Genomic DNA, 18,717 nt, shown 5'->3' on the forward strand with positions numbered 1-18,717 from the left:
ACCTGTACTTGACCACTAGTCTGTGTATGATATGGGGTAGCTACCTTATGTGTAATACCATATTTCTTCATCAAAATCCTAAAAGGTCCATTACAAAAGTGCGACCCTCCATCACTAATTATAGCACGCGGTGTACCAAAACGTGTAAGTATATTATTTTCTGTGTATGACCAGTAACAAGATAATTCACTATATTCGCATACCAAGGTGCTTGGGTAATAAAGAACAGTTGTTCATCAGGAAAACTATCCCTAACAGGAGGAGAATCATTAAGGGTATCCACAACAAGCCTAGACAAGTGGTCTGCTACTACATTTTATGCACCTTTTTTTATCTCTAATGTCTAAGGAAAATTCCTGCAACAATAGGATCCATCTAATGAATCTAGGTTTAGTATCCTTCTTGGAAAGAAGATACTTCAAAGCAGCATGATCAGTAAATATTATGACCTTAGAACCTAAGAGGTAGGATCTAAACCTGTCTAAGGCAAACATAATAGCTAATAGTTCCTTCTCCGTAGTGGTATAGTTCAACTGGGCATCATTCAGAGTTTTGCTAGCATAGTAAATCACATGAAGTAACTTATTTTCTCGCTGAACTAGCACAACACCAATAGCATAATCTGAAGCATCACACATAAGGGTAAGTTCCAGTTGGGTGCCTAGACTATGGGGGCGGTAGTGAGTAAAGTATTAAGCTTCTCAAAAGCCTCTAAACAAGCATCATCAAAGACAAACTTAACATCTTTTGCAAGAAAATTGCAAAGAGGTCTAAAAATCAAGCTAAAATCCTTAATGAATCGGCGATAAAAACCTGCATGCCCTAAAAATGACCTAATATCTCTTACGGTTTTTGGGACCTGTAAAGTTTTAATAAGGTCAACTTTGGCTCTATCTACCTCTATACCCTTCGAAGATACGATATTCCTTAGAACAATTCCTGAACGAACCATGAAATGACATTTCTCCCAATTAAGCACTAAATTCTTTTCCTTACACCTAGTCAAAAATAATGACAAATGATGCAAGCACTCATCGAAAGACGAACCAAACAATGAAAAATCATCCATAAAGACCTCTAAGAACCGTTCTACCATGTCAGAAAATATGCTCAACATACAACGCTGAAAGGTTGCAGGGGCATCACATAGCCCGAAAGGCATGCGTCTATACGCAAAAGTACCAAAGGGACAGGTAAAAGTGGTTTTCTCTTGGTCTTCTGGGACAATAACGACCTGATTATAACCGCAGTATCCATCTAAAAAGCAATAATGGCTACGTCCAGCTAATCTCTCTAGCATTTGGTCGATGAAGGGAAGAGGAAATTCGTCCTTCCTAGTGACCTTGTTCAATTTCCTATAGTCAATACAGACACGCCAACCCGTGGTCACCCGGGTTGGGATTAACTCATTGTTATCATTCTGGACTACAATAATACCGGATTTCTTGGGAACAACCTGAACGGGGCTGCCCCACTTACTGTCTGAAATAGGGTAGATAATGCCTGCATCTAATAACTTAAGAACCCCGGTTTGAACTACTTCTTTCATATTAGGTTTCAGTCGACGTTGCATCTCCCTAGAAGGTTTGGTGTCACTCTCTAAATATATATGATGCATAAAATCAGTAGGACTTATACCCTTAATGTCTGTTATGGTCCACCCTAAAGCTTCCTTGTTATTCTGAAGGACGGTCACTAGCCTACTTTCCTGATCACTATCCAAGTCGGATGCTAAAATCAAAGGTAAAGTTTCAGATGGGGCTAAAAACACATACTTCAAGGAATCTGGTTATGGTTTAAGGTCCAACTTAGGAGGATTTTCTAACGAAGGAACTAGGGTAAACTTAGAAACGGGTAGTGGTTCGAACTTAGGTTTCCAGCCATTACTAGTGTCTATCCAAGGGGTTGAATCTAACAAAGCATTCACCTCATTAATCACATCGTCATTATCAAAATCAATCCCAAAGTGGGTTAGGCATTTTTCTAATGGATCTTCTAACAAAGTGTTTGGTAATGACTCCTCGACTAATGTTCCTATCATGTTCACCTCTTCTATGCTCGAGTCATCTAGTTCAGAGGGTAGCTTACTGATATTAAAAATGTTCAGCTCAATAGTCATATTACTAAAAGACAAATTCATAATACCATTTCGACAGTTAATGATCGCATTGGATGTAGCTAAAAACGGGCGACCTAAAATCACTGGTATTTGGTTCTCTGGGTCAGGGACAGGTTGGGTATCTAGGATAACAAAATCCACTGGATAAATAAACTTGTCGACCTCAATAAGAACGTCCTCGATCACACCACGAGGAATTTTAACGGACCTATCAGCTAACTGAAGTGTCATCTGGGTAGGTTTCATCTCACCAAGTCCTAGCTTAAGGTACACATGGTATGGCAGTAAGTTCACACTGGCTCCTAAGTCAAGCAAAGCTTTCTCGACACGGTATTTACCTATTGTGCAAGAAATAGTAGGGGACCCTGGGTCTTTATACTTAGGAGTAGTGGTATTCTGAATAATAGAACTCACATGACTAGCTAGGAAGGCTTTCTTCTGGACACTAAGTTTTCGCTTTCGCGTACACATATCCTTAAGAAACTTGGCATAAGCGGGAATCTGCTTAATCGCATCTAACAATGGGAGGTTGATAGTAACCTGCTTAAAAACCTCCAATATATCATTAAAGTTGGACTCCCTCTTAGTTGGAACTAGCAGCTGGGGGAACGGGGCTCTGGGAACAAAGCCGGGCTCAGCAGGACCCTCATTGGTCTCTTTGGAGACTCTATCAGTCTCCTCATTTTCTGGCTCAGAAGGGTGAACTACACATGTTCACTATCAGGCATGGCAACCTTATTGTCAACTTTCTTTCCACTCCTAAGGGTTGTTATAGAATTCACATGATTGTACGATTTCTCTCCTTTAGGGTTAGGATCAGTTTGACTAGGGAATCCATCTTCTCTTTCACTAAGAAACTTAGCTATTTGGCCGACTTGAAGTTCTAAGTTAGCAAGAGACTGGGAATTATTCTTAAAATTCTGCCTGGTTTCTTCTTGAAAACCATAGTGGTTCTTTGATAACATCTCATGGTTCTTTGCTAACATAGTAAGGGTTTCTTCTAAGGTGGAGATCTTTTTCTCATTCTGAAACTGGGGTTGACCTGAAGAGTTCTTAGCATAACCAAAACCTGGGGGAGGCTGAGAATTACTAGAATGTCCTTGATTCTGACCCTTAGACCAAGAAAAATTAGGATGGTTTCTCCAACCAGGGTTGTAAGTCTCTGAGTATGGGTCAAACTTTTGCCGGTTCTCAAACCTAGCATTGTTATAGACAGCATGGGCTTGCTCTTCACTAACCTGACCTTCCCAAAACGAGTTATTGGGTTCTACTCCACAACTAGACACTTGAGAGGCTCTAAACCTATCATCAGGTTCAACAAGAGACCTATGTTTAGGATGATTCAATTCCAAAGCTTCTAACCTTCTAGACAAAGCAGCAAACTTAGCATCAGACCCGAAGCTTGTATCTACCACATTGGTGCTACTTCTATTGACCAAGAGTCTTTTGGGGGGTTCAACACAAGGCTCCCACTGTTGGGATTTTTCAGCGACATTTTCTAAGAAGGTAAAAGCATCATCAGAACTTTTACTAGTGAACTCACCAGCGCACATAGACTCAACCATGGCTTTGGTTGAATAGTCTAAACCATCATAAATAATCTCTACGAGTTTCATCTTATCAAATCCATGGTGAGGACACTGGGATAGGAGATCATTGTATCTCTCTAAAATCCTATAAAGAGACTCTCCCTCTTGTTGCACACTAGCACTAATTTTCTGCCTAACAGACGCAGTTTTATGCTTAGGGTAGAATTTCATATAGAAAGCAGCAATAAGTTCCTGCCATGTTTCAATGGATTCAGATGGTAGGTTGTTCAGCCAGGTCTTGGCTTTATCTCTCAAGGAAAAGGGAAACATCTTAAGTTTCAAGACATCATCAGTAAGGTCTTTTATTCTAATTGTCCCACAAATTTCCTCAAAGTCCCTAATATGAAAATAAGGGTTCTCATCATCTTTCCCTAAGAATATAGGGATCATCTGCAGAATACTAGGTTTTATCTCGAAATTAGCCGTAGTGGCTGGAAATTTAATGCACGAAGCTCGGGTGCACCTAGTTGGGAAAATATAATCTTTCAAAGTTTCCATTGCTGGCACAGATGAAGTACTAAGGGTATTTTCCTCACGAAGAGACAGATTCTCAAAACTGAAGTTTCCAAAAAAAGGTCTCTCAAAAGAAGAGTCTTCGAGCTCCCCGCCTTCACAAGAAGAACTACTATGTTTATCACTAATCAAACGACCTAGAGTGTTTCTTGTCCAAGCCCGCTCTTTAATAACCTTGGGCATACACTAGAAAAACAAAAGAAAAAGAAAGAAATCCTAAAAGGAAGGGAAGTTCTATGCAAACACAAACAAAGGTTGACTCCACCACAACAAACCTACTGATTTCTAGCAAACAAAAAGCATGATGGCTCCACTTAGATTGTTTCTAGACCAGCTTCTAATCCTTCGAAAGGGAATTCGTTACAATTTAAGCAAACCCCTCTGGAATCAATCCGAGTTTAAGTAAGTTGAATCGAGATGAGGGAAGCTCAGTGGAGCTTTGATACCCAAGGCCTCACCGGCGTTACAAGGCGGCGTATTCAACTCGCAGAAACCATCATGAACTTTGAAGCATGCTTAAATGACTTTCCTATTAAGCTCGTTACCCTATAGGTCTCGTTCTAGTCAAATTTTAGGCTTAGGTTCACGTTTGGTTTCTTTTTCCTAAGGTGGACAAGAAGGGAACGGTGATGAAATCCGAACCCTTATCTTGTATGGCCAGTCCTTGCCCTTTACTAGGAAATTAAAACAGCGGTTTTAAAATCCTCAGCGTATATGCAAACGAAGGAATACAGTAACTCGATGGCAGGGGATTCGCGAGTGTTTCGACAAACTTACCTCCCGTACCAGACAGGGGATGAACCGCCGAAGTCGACTCGGGCCACGACTCCTGTGTCATGTATGAACCCGAGGGGCCGAGGAGATATCGTAATCGCCGTCCTTCTCTGCAAATAGTTTATATTTAAACTACCCTTCTGTAGGGTTTAAAAAAAATAAAGTCCCAAAGTCCAAAAAAAATAAAGTGCAAAAGAAAAAGATAATCTAAAAAAAATTGTCTCTCTCTCTCTTTTTTTTAATTAATTTTTATTCTTCTTTTCTTTCCCTCCTTTCGCTTTGCTTTTATTCCAAATCTTTAAGTATTCGCCAAAAACTTTGGCAAATTTTTCTTTCGCTCCAAACTCCAAAATTTGTAAGGAAAAGAAAAAAACCCAAAAACGTAAAGAAAAAATAATAAAATAAAAATGAAAAACAATTAAAAACCTAAAAAAAAAAATCTAAAAACTCTAGCCTAAAGACAAGTCCGCGTCGGCGGCGCCAAAAATTGATGTGATTTCAAGCTGATATGTAGTAAAAAGTTCGTTGGGACTTGTGAAAGCAAAAGATTTTAGATTTAATGAAATTTAAAAACAAACAAAACTTAATTCGAGATTATTAGGAATAACCAAGACACTGATTCCACTATCACACATGAATAAATTATGGCAAATAATCCAAAACTCTAATTATCTTTTAAGTCCCTTATTTCTTAATTCACAAATCATCAGGCAAACTCTCAAATATCAATTGTATTCCCTAAGCATAGATTATCAATTGACTAAACAAAGTATAACCTACCAGATTGAATCACAACTAATTAAGAAAATTATGCAAACAATTTAAAACTCTTCAAAAGCAGTGATTGAGTGAATTATAAATTATAAATTAGAGAAAATAAAATGGTTACCAATTATTCATGCGTAAATAGCTTCCTCATTACCTTGGTTGTGGGAGATTTAGCCCATTATCATGTTGGAAACACGCTCAAAAGTTGATTTCATTGCTCAAATGGTGTTTACAAATGATGAAAAGGGAGAAATAATTCAAAACCGGGTTTGTAATGCTTATAATTGTTGCAAACCAAAGAACGATACAAAGGATGTGTCACTGTTACTGTAGCTCTAAGACTGTCGCTGAGCAGACGCAAATACTGTAGCAAAAATGATTGCTTCAGTGGGTCAATGTTCTTCGTGTTCTTCAATGGCAGCAGCAGCAGCAGCAGTTTTCTCTGGTGATCGTGTTTCTCCTATGTGATGTTCCAAAGCCTTCACCAAACTCTCCGTCCCCCTCTCTGAACGTCCATCACCCTTTAAATACATAGCAGCACCACCAAATCTCCGCCATAATTCGAGATAATCCTCTCTTTATCACATTATTCTCCACTGCCAGACATGAGAAATAATTTCCATTCTTAGATCTTTCACGCGTCTGCAGAAATCTAACATACTTCAAACAGACTGATACGCGTCCCAGAAGAAGATATACATGCTCTGACCTCGTGCAATCTTTCCCAGAATAAAGAAAATCTCGAGAATAACTCACGGGAATAAAAGATACTCTGTTTTCTTCCAAACCCACGTTGCAGTCCAATTTTCTCGATTCTAATGGAGTTATCGGTTCTGTTTAAGTGTAACAGGCCCAAACCAATCAATTGGAGCGTTCGAATCTCTCCAGAAATCTCCCGAATCAAATCCAGAAAATCCCTTAGTTTCATAATATTTCCCGTGAACATGTAGCTTTGTTTCCTTCTCAGCGGTTATCTGGTCCAACTGGATTGAATCCAACACTACTACCATCTCTGTTTAGCTCAAATAAACAAATCCAAAGAGTTTCTGCCCTTGAATCTCTCTAGAAAATGATCAAAACTCGAACCCTAAATCTGGCCGTGTGCTGCAACATACTCCCGCCAAAAAAACAAATTCAAACGAAGAAGAAGGGGTCTCCCCTTATCCAACAGCTGGGGTGCGAATAGCAAGAAGGCGCCCCTTAGTCATTGAGGTGCCTCTTAACCAACAGTGTGAGTCCGAATAACATGTGTCCTCCCAGTGCTTTAGGCAACTTTTCGATTTCCCAAAAATACCTACAAACACATAAAACACCATAATAAGAACGAAATCGAGTACCAACAATACAGAACATTGAGGAGAAATTAGACACAAAAATGTGTCTATCAATGCCCCTCAAACTTGAGGATAAAAAGCTAAGATTGATTTCCTTTTTCCAAGCCAGAACAAGACCACACTTCTTCCAATACTAGGTGCGTTGAAGGTAAAAGTGAAACCCATATTTCTCATTTTCCTAGCAGCAGTATCCTTCTTCATTTTAGTCTCAGAAAGAAAGACTATATCAGGGTTAATATTCTTGCAAAGAAAGTTTATCCCTTTATTAGCAGATTTTTTACTTAATCCTCTAACATTCCAACGTAAAAAATTGACATTATTAACATTAAAGGCAATTTCAGGATTTATGGAAGCGTTGAAAGCATTTAGAGTGGGAGAGGTAGAAGAATATACCTGATCGGTAGAAATAGGACCACAATTAGGCTGTGAATTTATAGTACCACAACTTTGGTCAGCTCCTTGGGTAGCATTGAAATCCAGACTGACAACCAAGGAAGAGAATTATTGCGGAAAACATTGTTATCCGGAGAAGTATCAGAAGTCATATTGTAGCTACCATAGGGATTTAACAAACAATGGGTATTAAGGGTGCAATTCGATAGATTGATAGTTGGGATATCTCCTAGCTTAGTGATAGGAGGAAATAAATTGGTGTAATCATATTCAGAAGAATCATTTTTCTCAAGGATGACAACAATATTATGTAGGGTAGAATAACTAGCTCTAGTACGTTTTTGGAGATTAGCTCTTGGATTGATTTTCCCTTTAAGATTTTAGAGGGCGTCATGTTCAGCATCCAGATAAACAACTTCTTCTCTAGTAACAATAATCTTCTGAAGAGGAATATTTGATGACTTGAATCTTCTAGCTGAGCTAGAGGTACGAATCGACTTTGATTTAGCTGGCTCGAGAGTCAGAATTGAGTCATCTGCAAACTCAGTCTGTTTAGGAATTTGTTTGAGAATAACTGAGAGACCATTATTTAGTTGAACTGGGTTTTGTTGTTGAATAAAACCAACATCAAATATTTTTAGAGCTGCAGATCGATTGACAACAGGGCATATTTGGAAACTATCCTATAGAAATTCTTGATCAGTTTTAGCAGAATCCTGAGTAGTAACGACAACTTTTCCTCTACCATTAGTATGAGAGATAAGATTGTCATCCTGAGTTTCAGTAATGGTTTCAGCTGGGGTCATGGTAGAGTCTCTAGTATCAGCTATAAAAACTGACTGTGGTAATTGAATAACTTATTTAGGAGGCATCATGAGTTTTGACACTCTTGGTAGAGTGTATTTTGGACTTGAGGTGCTTGCTTCCTTTAAAGCCTTCTGCTTAGCAATCCAAGCTGGGAAAACAACATCTTTGTGATCAATTATACGACAAGAAGTACAAAAATTTCTTGGTACTTTAAAGTATCTGCATTCAAGCAGAAATGTTAGTATTCGTCCCCTAGTGACCAAAATAATACCCGGTGGAAGAGCCCGTTGGACAGATATATGAACACAAACTTTAACATTCTTCTTCAAAGGATGATTTCCATGTGGTTCCTTTGATTCAGTCAGCTCACCAATTTGAAAGTAAGTTTCTGCAAGTCTTTAAATTCAGTGCAGTCCTTTGGAACATTACACAATATAAGCCACATTAGTTCCTATGCAAAAGACACTTGATAGTTTGTTGGCCATCCAGTTGGTGGAATAACTCTCAGAACTATTACGAAACCACAAGCGAACCAGGGACGTTGGTCATGAACTCTGTTGAAATCATTTTCCGCTAGAAATCTAATTAAAACTTTGTTTCTCAAGCCACTTAAAGTAGTAACTGTTGGTTTTTGAGCTAATGTCCATTTAAAGAAGATATGATGTCTGATAGAAGAAGTAGGGACAAGGGATTCACTGCAGACATATCCAACTATACACCATTTCCAGTTCTTATCAGATTCAGCTAGAACCGCTTCTTTTTCAATGAAAACTGGTTCAGTGAAAGTTGAAGGTAAAGTGAGTTTTTCATCCATTTGAGGGTAAGATTTTGAATATCAAGGGTTGTGGGTTGCATATTTTATTGAGACTGAGAGTGATCCATGTAACTAAAATAGTTAAGGAGAGTACTGAAAACTAGTTGATGTTGAGTTTTGAAATGTGTGGTAGGGGTATGTTTATACATGCATATCTGGATACGACAATGCCATATGATATAGGAACCTGTGTTCAGATGTTGACATGCCACATAGATGTTCAAGTAAAAACAAATGAGAGTATTTGTTGAAGGCTGAACCTTAAATTGGGAAATATTGTGAAGGTTGAAACTGGTCATTGTTTTGGAAAGTATGAAAATTTGAAACTATGAAATTGTTAGTGACATGTCTAGGAACCATGGTACTAATATCTAGAGACCCAACAACTTTATCCTCACTTTTCTGATAAATTCTGGAGCACTAAGTACAAGAATTCACATGGGTGGTAGTGTATGGATAATAAAACAAAACCACCATAGATACGAGGACAGAGATCTTGCTTGACATAAATCACATACGCAAGCATGAGGCAAAGAGTGGTGGTTGAGAAATAAACACAATTGTCTTTTATATGGTAAGTGTAATACTGATAGCACATACTTCCAAATATAATTAAGGTATTGCAATTACGTTTTTGGGTGGTAAAAGATACATTTGGAGCGGAAAGGAAATTTGACTCTTTGTTGAAAACGTTTTGACTGAGGTATAAAATATGGGTACTTCTTTCGGTATTGATGTCCTGAATTGTTGGATTAAACCAGATGGTCTGTGCAGTTACAACCGGCCCAGACGACTTTCCCCGGTTAACAATGCAGCCTCTCAACAGGTGCTGCCATCTCTGAATCTGCATAAAATCAATGATTCTAATTAATTCCCAAAGAGACTTATCCAAATTAGGTGAACCACCAATGCACTACTTAATGATGGTACTAAAGAGTTTAGGGAATAATGAAAAATCTAAAGATAGGTTTTGACAATATTTTTTGAAGAGTAATGATGGTTCAGAGACGATCACATGGCTTTGAATTGGAGTGAATATCCAAGTTACAGGAGTTGAACCGAACACCATAAATGACTATAAATGCTATTGATTATGGGTCTATAAAAAGGGTTAATCAGAAATCAAAAAATTAAACCAAAAAGGGAAAAAATTAGAGCAAAAGAAGAGAGATTAGAAAATGGCAAACACTGGTGATAATATCCCTGCATCCCCCTACCCCACCCCACCCCCAAACTGCTTCATATGATTTTTCCAAGAGCATAGCAAAATCATTTAATGATCGAGAGTTGGAGAGGTTGAAGAATGTTCAGCAGATTGAATTAGATCATCGGCATCGAGAGGCTGAGAACCAGAGAGAGCGAGAGAAGAATGCCGATGAATTCGCTGCTTGGAGGGAGAAAAGATTAGCAAGAGATGATTGAAAACATGAGGAGAGATCTTAACGGTACAAATGAAAGAGATGTAGAAGTGCAACAAAGACAGAGTCAGAGGAAGATGAAGATGAAGGTTGAAGAGGTAGAATCAAGTCAGGATGATTCAGATACTACTGAAGAGAAGAGGATGACGGTAAAATATCATGAGGACAAACTTTATAAGAGGTATCAAGATGAGAAGCCAATCATGCAATCTTTGCACGGACCATGCATGAGGGTGAGGAATCCGAAGATGATGAAGAGATATTAGAGGATGAAAGTGATGAAGATAATGAGGGTGATTCAGATGACTCTGATGATTCCGATGGTAGTTCTGGACCTCTTGCATCTTCTGGAAGTGATTAAAGTGAGCAGTATGAAGAAGAGCACAATTGGAGCTACGATGGGGAGGATTACTGATAATCTCCCTTGGGGTATCAGCAAAAACAAAGGAATTAGGCTTTGAAAAAAGTTTAATGATGATTAACAAGTTTTTTATTGAACGGGTTATGTTGATGCTTGCTTCTGGTCTTCATTATTCTATTGCTGATGTAGATGTTTGTCTTGTTGGTATTTAGCCAGTTATGTGTATTTTTCTTGTTGTTGTTTTGCTTGTTTCGGGTAGTTTTGTTAGTTTTCAGTACCAGCTTATGTTGTTGGAAGGAATGATGGCAATAATATGGGAATGATGTTTTTTTAATTGTGCCGCTACAGAGAACTATTTGAGGGTAGTTACTCTCTGTAATGATGTTGAACTGAAAATCCTTCAGGCAGTTGACAAAGGTTTTTAGATAGGTTTCAAAGGGTTTGTAATTAGAAGTAATGCCAGTACTACTTTGTATTGGATGTTATGACAGAATTTTGGTTTTCTTAAGTCTTTAATGTTGGTGTTGATAATTACAGTAACAATTTTCCGAGGGCTGAAAATAAAATTATAAAGTAATGACAGAGCACTGATAATCACCATTAGAAAGAAGAAAAGATTGATAAAGGATTGATTACTCAGAAGAAAACCTTCAAAGAACATCTAAGAATCTATGGATGGCGATGCAGGGCTATTACTTTTTAGCTTTCTGAATGTGCACCTTCTTTTACCTTTTTCAGTGAACCTTCGTATGTCCAACCTAGGTAGCCTTTAATGGAAAGTAGGTTTCCCATAATTTATTTATTTATCTTTGAAAGTGGAGTATCTATATATAATTGTTGGCTTTTGTTAACTTGTATCCCCGGATACACGTTAAGAAGCATTTAATACACAAGATTTTATCTTGGATTTGGTAATTGTTTATTGGAATGACAAGAATTTCGGGAAATTAAGTCACATTTATCAGTGAAACAAAAGTTCATGTTTTACCCTTATTTCACGGATGACGAAACTTTTTTCGTACACACACTCTAGCTTTTTTTGTTGCCGCTCCCGTTACTTACTTACTTTTTTTCTTTTATTTGAAGGGTTAAATTAAAATACTCTATAGCCATTCGAAGTCTTCCCTCTTTGCTTAAAAAAATCAAAAGCATCAAAATCTGACGTATCTTCACGATTAATAGTGGGGCCTCATAAAAATGCTTCAAAAGAATAAACAAGTTCAAAATTTTGATTTGTACCTTCACTGTACATAGACCTTTTCTTTAATGATAAAATTCCAAATTGTTAAGCAAATATCATTACTGGGTTTAGAGAACTATACTTAGAAAGAAATAAAATTAAAAATGAAAAAGATCAGTAAAAAAATTAATGAAACCCAAAAGAGTCGGGGTTTTAAGATCTTGAAACTAAATATTTACCATTTATACTTACCAAAAAATATTGCAAATCAAATTTTTTCTAAAATTAGTTGTATTTTTCCATTGATTAAGAAAGCGGGTCCCACTGTAATTAATGATTAAACACATATATTAATAAACTTCGAGGGTAATTATGTAAAATTGATTACTATTTATTGTAACAGATTTATTATTAATGATTGTCTCGTTGTTAGGATAAAAAGATGGGAAAAACAAGATAAAAGTGTATCATTAAATGCTCCTTAACTTATATACGGGTATATAAGTTAAGAGGATTCATAATTGTTAAAGGGGAGTGTGGGAGAGTATCATCAGCTCATCTTTTTAAAAGTCTTATTGGGCCTTAAAAATTAAGATATGGAGCATTACTTAATGGATACTCTGTTAGGAAACGCCCATGAGCTCAAGCGGTAAAGATGGACCAAGTTTTGATATTAAGCAGAACTCAAGATTCCAGTGGTGACCGGAGGAAAATTTGTTGGTGGATGTTTATCACAATAAAACATTCTCTCCAAGAGTTTTGATGCTACTATTAGAAGTCAAGTCATGTCTAACCTCACCAACATGATTTGACAACAGCATAAGCTGTGATTAGTGTATTAATAGTACTCCGTATCTACCAAACCCTTTTGCATGTCTGCTGCTGTGCAGCGTTGGCTGTTGTGTACTGTATATTTGTATTACTACATATACCACCATAGTTTTGGTTGGTGCTTCAAGGACCTCAGTAGAAGTTATATATCTGATGACAATGATGATATTTACCGGTGAGAGTCCAATCACCAATGGCTAATTTTAAATACTAGTAACTATAGAAAATTAGAAGATTTCAAACATATAGATATATGAAGCCAATACCATATTACTAATAATAAATCGTTTACGAATAGGTTCACGTAAGTTCACGTAATATATTTATAGCGAGTAATGATATGTCTATCTCATTAGTGAGTATCTGTATCGGTATACCTTGAAGTTGAACACAAATACCAGACAACATACTAAACTCAAATTATTAAGTGCTTTCTAAAACTATGGGAACATATAAAGAAGAGATACTTGACCTCAAAAGCATGCATTGCCATATCTAAATAGAAGTGCTTTCTAAAGCTATAGGGACATACAAAGAGATACTTGATCTCAAAAGCAAGCATATATTGCATGCCTGAATATGCAGTGAATGTCTCTTTCTCTAACAAATTAAGTTAAAAGAATGCTGCTCATAAATCTCATTCGATAAGCTTATATGTAACAGTACTTAAACAACAATTACTGGATTCATTAGCAAGGAAATAAACTCAGCAGATTATTTCCATGCTGAGAAATTGATGGAATGCAAAGATGAACAACACCAAACTCAAACAAAATTATACCGGATTCTCCGAAAAACGACAAACATGCAACAAAGAAAAATCCGTGGGTTGTCGTCTAGCTATATCCCTGAATGGAGTGCCAGATATATACCTCTATAGCCAACGAGACAGAATAGCAAAAACGAATCGCAGTTGTAAGGAACATACAATAATATTCTGCGGACGGAATATAAATTAATGAACAAGTGATGAGAAACACCCAATATGCCATATATGCTTAAAGATTACCAACTAAACAGCATATTATATAGTTCACCCCTACATGTACATATGTGTGTATATATTGTGCTTATATCAAATCATGAATACGTAGAACTAAATCTTGGAACGTCAAGCCTTAGGTACATCTATTTTAGAAGCCATTAACAGTAGATATTGTGCAGGATAATTGTTGGAGCAGCAGCAACATCTAAAACACGCCATATATGTATAAAATTGAAACTCAAATATACATTGAGATTTCATACAGAACCCTAGCTACTTTTGTTTGAAGTACTAAAACTGATTTTGTTTCGAAAGATCACAATCTAACTAGTTCTATTTACCGGCCAATATGCAACTTGCAGTTATATGACATATTGACTGATATCTTATATTGTAAATACATCACTAACCTGAAAGGAAAACCATTAATACTATACCGTAAAAGAGAAATGCAAGCATACCCATTTCAAGGATAAACATGAGATTTGATCGACCTCTTAGTTATACATTTGCATTTTGACATTGTGCATGCATCTCCCTCCTCTTCTTAGCCAGCTCTTTGGATATAGCCTTATAACTGTCGGATTAGATAACCTTCTCGTGGATTTGGCTCATACATACATATATCAAGATCAAGAATTGAGCCAGAATATCATCTCCCCAACTGCCAACTTGTAAATTTCCTCTACAGGCAATGGCTCCGGAAACTGATCACAAGCACCATTTGCCTGTTCCAAAAATATGATACTTGAATGTTAAGAGTAGAAAATCGGCAATTTATCAATAAACCAGTATCATATAAGACTGAACCTAATTACTAGCAGTTCCTACCTAAATGACAAGTAGCATTAGTAGTTAATGAACTAGAGACAAATAGTGTGAATACATTTTAGTAGATAAACTCTAAGCACTGATTATGACAGACTGTGTGTTAATGAATGTTTTCACGAAATCCAATGAAAATAAAGAATTTTCACTGACATTTTCATCATCCAATATTCTATGGGTTCATTGATTACAACTGGTATAACATTATCAGACAGATTACAAAGAAATTATACCACTTGGACATAATTAACAGATAACAAAAACTTTAATCATCTACAAAAGAACAAAAAACATGAAATAAAACTTGAAAGCATATAATGTGAACTTACATGGGCATGGATCATGAACATACTCCTGTAACAATCTGATGAAACATGAGCTGTTACTACTTCCAGTTTATGTTTTTCTAATACATAACAACAAGTAGTCAAAAGCCCTGGTTTTCTCGGTGCACAAACACTAATTTGTGCATCGTCTCCGTTCACGCTCAAGACTACATTTGGTGAAGACCATGTCTGAAATGTAGAAGGAATGTTGTTTATGCAAGGGACGACTGAGAGAGAGTTATTGGGTGCTGCTGATGAGAAAGTCATATTATCGTTGATCATGGAACTCGAAGAGTTATTATTCATGGATGCAGAAGAAGGTCCAGCTTGATCAGCTAAAAAGGCTTCTCTAGTATTCAATGTCGGTGAATTGGAAGCTACTACTAGAGATGATGATGATGGTTCATAGTCGATTACTGTTGGCGTTGTTAATGTAGGCCCTCCTCCCCCTCCTCCTCTGAGCATTTCTAGCCTTTGTTTTTGTAGCTTTTGAAGTGAATGTTGAAGGGTTTTGATATAATTCACTGCTTCATCCACTATGGTTGATTTATCCGCCTAATATAAGAAAAAGAAAATAATGTAAAATTAATTCATGTACCCGGAATTGCATCAGCTTTTTCTTTTTCTTTCTTTTTTCCCCTTTCGCATGATCTTATGATAATAACATTTAAGAAAAAGCATGTACATCAAACTCTGAGTAAGATGAACATTCTTTGTCTTCTTCTATGCATGTGATAAAAATGACCAAATTAATCAGCCAACAAAAGGTTGCAATCAGCAAGTGGGATGAACTTCAAGTTCAGTCGTTGATGTGGAACAATAACTATTCAGATATGAGATACGTACACCATGAAGCTGATAGCTTCTGAAAGATTAAAAGAGAAAGCAAATGGTCCAGTTTCTTGAAACCCTAGCTTTTTTTTAAGTTATAATCATGAACCCGTTTTTAGTTTCTTAGATGGAAAAGGAACATTTCTGGTCCCATGTTGAATTTCCAGAAAAAGTTTTCATTTAATACATACGACTGACAAATCAGAGAAAACGAAACCCTAGGAAACAATTGACAGGTATAGGCTCTAATTCTTCCAACAAAGAAAGAAATGAAATGAGTTTCTGAAGTTAGAAAACATGTTTTGATTTATGATGCAGTTGGAAACCTCAAAATCAGTCTGAGTAAAATTTTGATTACCTTAGCAGGAAGTTGAGGAAGCAAAGCATGAAGATTAGAAAACATATTTCTCATCTTTTTTCTTCTCTCTCTCTCAGTCCATATATGTATTTCATGATCTGATTCACCGCCAAGTTTACATTCATTCCAATCTCCACCACCACTAGTACCCTTTCCAGTGCTACTTTTAGCACCGCCTCTACTGCGCTTCTGATGACTAGTACTGGTTGTTTGACCCACAACCAGCTCAGGCGGTGTCACAGCTGTAGGAGTTGGGGTTGGGGTTGGTGTGGGTGTGAGTGTAGGGCTAGTTGAGGTTGAATCAATTAGTTTCTTAGAAGTAATACTAGTAGTAGTTTTATGTAGTTCTTCAGTGCTGCAAACACCACCAGAATTATCAGAATTTATACTGCTGAAAACAGAAGCCCATGTTTGATTTTCAAACAAGAAGTTCCCTGGACCACCGCCACCACCACCTCCTATCTCATCACTGGTACCCATCATCATATATTGCTTCTACAGAGAGATAGAATGAGTGAGTTATAGAAGAGGATTAGGGTTCATATATTATATATAAGAAACAAGTAAGAGAAAGAGAACTTGGTTATAATTAGGGCGGAGGCGTTTAAAAGGAAAAGGTGGAAGAGAAGGGTGGCAAAATTTAGGTGGGAATCAGAAAGATGATGATGATTCGGATGACTGCAAGAAAGATAGAAAGAACCCAAAATACAATCATAAGACAATGCCGTTATTTGGCGTGGAAACAAAAACAAAAACAAAAACGGATACCTCAGCGCGTGCCAACAAATCCCAAATTATTATCACTTTCTCTATCTTCTATGGTCCCACTTTCACCCGCTTGAACCCTCTACCTAAAATGCTTGTAATCTTCACCCAAACTTTCTTTTCTTTTTCAGTCCATTGTTTTGGATCAGTAGGAGTGTTTAATCTCTATGTAAGTTAGTGTCTATGTCCTTGCTGAATTATGTCATATGGTAGTACTTCACCCGCAAAAAAGAAAATTAATTATTGCAGGTTTATGAATATCCATGCATGTTCTCTCTTGATGCAGTTCATCATTGCCATAGCTCTAAATGTCAGAAAGAAGGCTAGGAGTATCGGGACAGCACCAGATGACTTTGTTATCGCCCTGTAGACATATCTGAAATCAGCTTGAAATTAATAACTCTGTGTGCATTCAAATCACTAATATCATCACCCACTTATTTTACCAATGTGGTATAGTGATATCGGCACAAAAATATATTTGTGTGGGATACTTCCTAGTTAGATGTATGAATCAGGCCAGACCTTAAATCATCATAGAAAAATGCAAAAACAATGGTCTAACATCTTACCTGAGTCGAGTCAAATGCTCAGATCCGGAATCAACAACAAAACCAACAAGGTTTAAGATTTCAATCCCCAACTAAAGATGGGTCTTTTAGTGAATGAAAAGTATAATTTCCATCAAAATGAACCAGAATAAACAGTACGCATAATCTGAAACAGACTGCATTGGTTAACCTAACTAAAAAGAATTAAAGAAACGTAGACGCGTCATGCAGAGCTGCAGAAACAAGTCATGATTTGGCCGTTATTTATTCTTATTAGTATCCTTCTCTCTCCCTCTTTATTAAAACAAACAAAATCTGCGGCCACTATGCTGTCATGCTGATGACTCCTTTCTCTTTCTCTTTCTCCATAAAACAGTTTGTTCTTTCTCTCTGCATTCGGCTGTGTTTCAAAAATACGTATATGTAGTCTATTCTTGGCTCGATTCATATTACATGATGTTGGAATTCTTAGGGTTTTGATCGTTTTAAAGTTTTAAGCAGACTTAAAAATCAGAGGGAAATTTGGGCAGATTCAATAAAGAAAAGGGTTACCAACTTTATGATATTTGGATCCTTTCGTTCTATTCTGAGTTTATATACGTCATATGCTTCTCTCATCAAAATTCCCTCTTCAAGTGAAAAGATATAATACAACGTATGTACACAAACCAAAACCTTGCAACACAAAATTTCATAATCTTGAGGACTCGAGGTTGAGCTATCATCAAAAATTCTTAATCTTCCCTATGAGCTGGCACCTGTAAGCCCTATGATTTCTAAACCAAGGTTTTTGATCAAAGTAATGTAAGATTAATCTTAAATCCAAATCCAAAAATAAAACGAAAGAAAATCTCTAGCGCACAACCACATTATCATAAATTATGTGCTTTAAGACTCTTATTGCGCCACGCAACACAACTCTTAGCTCGCTGGTTCACTAAATGTCTCAAGCAGCTGAGAAGGGGGAGAAGAAGAAAAGGGCAGATAGCAATGATTTCATCTGGTAGAGCCGTTTCTGGACTTGAGTGAAAAAGACTGGAAAAAGGAAAACAAGATTTAGAAACGTTTTATTGTGACGTGTCAGTGTTCTCTATATTATGATTTCTTTCGTCTTCTCCACTAGCTCTCTGATCTCATTAGTATTAATCTGAAAAAGAAAGAAAAAGGAATCT

At 36.9% G+C, this 18,717-nt stretch overlaps 1 protein-coding gene across 1 annotated transcript; it reads right to left on the bottom strand.

Annotated features, from left to right (window-relative positions):
* Positions 1–14,518: 14,518 nt before the first annotated feature.
* LOC113350596 (transcription factor bHLH95-like) lies at positions 14,519–16,709 on the bottom strand. The gene is made up of 3 exons (XM_026594738.1): positions 16,230–16,709; positions 15,044–15,595; positions 14,519–14,614 (listed from the first exon to the last, which is right to left on the bottom strand). The coding sequence occupies exons 1-3, from the start codon at positions 16,707–16,709 to the stop codon at positions 14,519–14,521; spliced, it is 1,128 nt and encodes a 375-aa protein (XP_026450523.1).
* Positions 16,710–18,717: the final 2,008 nt, after the last annotated feature.

Source organism: Papaver somniferum, chromosome 2 (genome assembly GCF_003573695.1).
Source record: "Papaver somniferum cultivar HN1 chromosome 2, ASM357369v1, whole genome shotgun sequence".
NCBI lineage: Eukaryota > Viridiplantae > Streptophyta > Magnoliopsida > Ranunculales > Papaveraceae > Papaver > Papaver somniferum.

What these genes read in the sequence shown, in the direction of transcription:
- LOC113350596 (XM_026594738.1), bottom strand. Translation starts at nt 16,709, where the DNA reads ATGGGTACCAGTGATGAGATAGGAGGTGGTGGTGGCGGTGGTCCAGGG. An exon ending in TTCCTCAACTTCCTGCTAAG is followed by an intron (nt 15,596 to 16,229) that starts GTAATCAAAATT and finishes TTCTTATATTAG; the next exon opens with GCGGATAAATCAACCATAGT. An exon ending in TGTTCATGATCCATGCCCAT is followed by an intron (nt 14,615 to 15,043) that starts GTAAGTTCACAT and finishes TTTTTGGAACAG; the next exon opens with GCAAATGGTGCTTGTGATCA.